A 2,542-nucleotide genomic window follows, 5' to 3' on the forward strand; every position below is an offset into this window, starting at 1 on the left:
GAAACCCTGATCTTAAGCTCGTGAATACAACACACCCATCTGTTCCAATTGATCCCATCAAGAGAACGGCCAGCTAGTAAAATGAACGTGCAAGTGACTGAGTACTCCACAGACACACATACCCTTAACGTAACTCTCAGAGAGATTCAGTATGGCACAGAATGTGACAAATTACAGGTACCATTCATTTTTGCCAGGCGAGTAGATTGGAGCAACGTGAAATAAAGTGTGTTGCCCTAGGACCCAACGCACCACCAGGAATCGAACTCCTGACGCTATGATTGTGAGTGCAACACCTTAGCCACCTTCAGCTGAGAAATTAGAATAGAAACAAATAGGGAAAGCAAACATTCTTACTCAGTAAATACAATTCTCCCAAAGCGGTAAGGAGAGAAGAAGAATCGGGCAAACAGTGAAAGTCTTTTGTGGAAACATGGCTGCGGCGGGTGGCAGCGTTAAGATGGAGTCTTTTGACAGGGGGTAATTGCTTTAATACTTTTGGAATATCAACACAAGTAGTCAAGATTCGATGGACATATTGACTATCGAACTGTCTATTTTCGATCTGGATTGTCTTAGAAGGGTGCATCAGATCCAATGAAGAAATCCACCTAAAAGACCTGAAAAAAAGAAAAAAAAAAGGGGAAAATGTTTAAATAAGTTTAACCAGTTTCATATCGATTTCTGACTGATCAGATAAAAGCGTACATCTTTGGTTCTCAATCGGGGTCCACGTGACCCTTGTGGGCGAGGGGCCTACATAAGATTTTGTTGTTTAACTGTGCAATAAATTGGTTACACACTCCCACAATACACAAAATATTTTAATGATTTTACACAATTTCTAATATCTAATTATAAAATCCTTTTAACATAAAGGTCCAGTACAGCTAAATAAGAATGAAAGGGGACCATGAGCAAAAATGGTTGAGAACCACTGGTATACATTTCAGAAAGGAGACAGAGTGACAAGAGAAGACAGAGTGACAAGAGAAGACAGAGTGACAAGAGAAGACAGAGTGACAAGAGAAGACAGAGTGACAAGAGAAGACAGAGTGACAAGAGAAGACAGAGTGACAAGAGAAGACAGAGTGACAAGAGAAGACAGAGTGACAAGAGAAGACAGAGTGACAAGAGAAGACAGAGTGACAAGAGAAGACAGAGTGACAAGAGAAGACAGAGTGACAAGAGAAGACAGAGTGACAAGAGAAGACAGGACACAGAGAGAGTGACAAGAGAGAGTGACAATAGAAGACAGGACACAAAGACACAGGGTGACAAGAGAGACAGATAGGAGACAAAGCGATTGAAAAGTCCTTTTAGCATTTATATAAAGTGATTAACAGTCGAGGACAATTATATTAATGTGTGAATCGTTTCTCCTTTCTGTTTACTACATTCACACCTCATCGTGGCTTTTATTTCACACCTCACCGTTTGCATTCACTATCCCTCCCCACCCCGCTCTACGGCGCTCCAATGGTTAAGATTCCACGACAGCTGGTCAACTTTCCTATCGTTTATACCGCCGACCTTTCGGACCACCTCCTTGCTGCTGTTTTAGATCTGTTCAGATACTTAAACAAGCATTATTGCGACATTTCTGCATCAATAATAATCTCTCATTTTTTTCATAATGACATCTTTTAAAGTTTAAAGATATCTACGTCAAAAGAGATTCACAATAACAATTGTATCAAAATCAAAATCTTAAACTTCACACACACGATAGAAAATGGAATGAACGACATTATTTCAGACTACAATTGTCTCGACAAATTTTTCACCCATAGTACGTTGGTGAGATGTATAATCCTTATCATCCATCCAAGATGTAAAATGCACTTCCTCAGATGATTGTTTAAATAAGTCCACCGTTAGATCCTACTGTCATTTAACTCACTGTGAGAACGAATACCCAAAGCAGTGTTGTCTTTTCAGCAGTTTACATCCAAAACTAATCCCATAGATGTAGTGACAATGTATTTTGTCTATCATGACAAATTTTTGTTACATAAAAAATGCATCTTATACGCCGGCAAATACGGTAATTTTGGAAATTATCTCCCTTGTATTTCACAAGAAATATCGTAAACTATAATTATTAAAATTTTTCATTGGATATGAATCGGTTAAAACAATTTTTTCAGACTCATTTCATTAAGGATTTTAGCCACCATCACTTCAATGACATTTTATTAAACAACTTTTCGCTAAAAAAATATGTCAAATGTCACAATAGGAAACAAATTTATTTGTGACAAACATCAAACATTCCCGACAGACAGCCATATTAGAAAGGTCAAATGACAAAACCAACATCTGAAATTACTGAATGCATTTGCGTACAGACAGAAATGTTAGCCTTCATAATGTTATATTATGTGGTCGTTGGTTATGGCCGGTCAAGAAGTTATCATTAGCTTCGCACCTATTATGCCCTTAGTAATGTCGGCGACTCATGGGGTCTTCTAACCGGAAGTACAAAACCTTTAATAATGGAGGCAAGAATATTACTGCTTAAAAGATTTTTTTAGAGTGC

General features: G+C 38.0%; 2 protein-coding genes across 3 annotated transcripts in view; both read right to left on the bottom strand.

Annotated features, from left to right (window-relative positions):
• The window catches only part of LOC106872932 (uncharacterized), a 33,902-nt gene extending 33,285 nt beyond the window's left edge, over positions 1 to 617 (bottom strand). For both annotated transcript variants that reach the window (XM_052965796.1, XM_014920109.2), the window contains exon 1: positions 358 to 617. In XM_052965796.1, the coding sequence (XP_052821756.1) occupies positions 358 to 589 (232 nt within the window). In that variant the 5' untranslated portion in view covers positions 590 to 617. The remainder of the gene's footprint in view (positions 1 to 357) is intronic.
• Positions 589 to 2,542, bottom strand: part of LOC106872926 (fatty acid synthase) — a 29,546-nt gene continuing 27,592 nt past the window's right edge. Inside the window, exon 14 of the mRNA XM_052965913.1 lies at positions 589 to 620. Coding sequence (XP_052821873.1) covers positions 589 to 620 — 32 coding nt within the window. The remainder of the gene's footprint in view (positions 621 to 2,542) is intronic.

Source organism: Octopus bimaculoides, chromosome 2 (genome assembly GCF_001194135.2).
Source record: "Octopus bimaculoides isolate UCB-OBI-ISO-001 chromosome 2, ASM119413v2, whole genome shotgun sequence".
NCBI classification, from domain to species: Eukaryota; Metazoa; Mollusca; class Cephalopoda; order Octopoda; family Octopodidae; genus Octopus; species Octopus bimaculoides.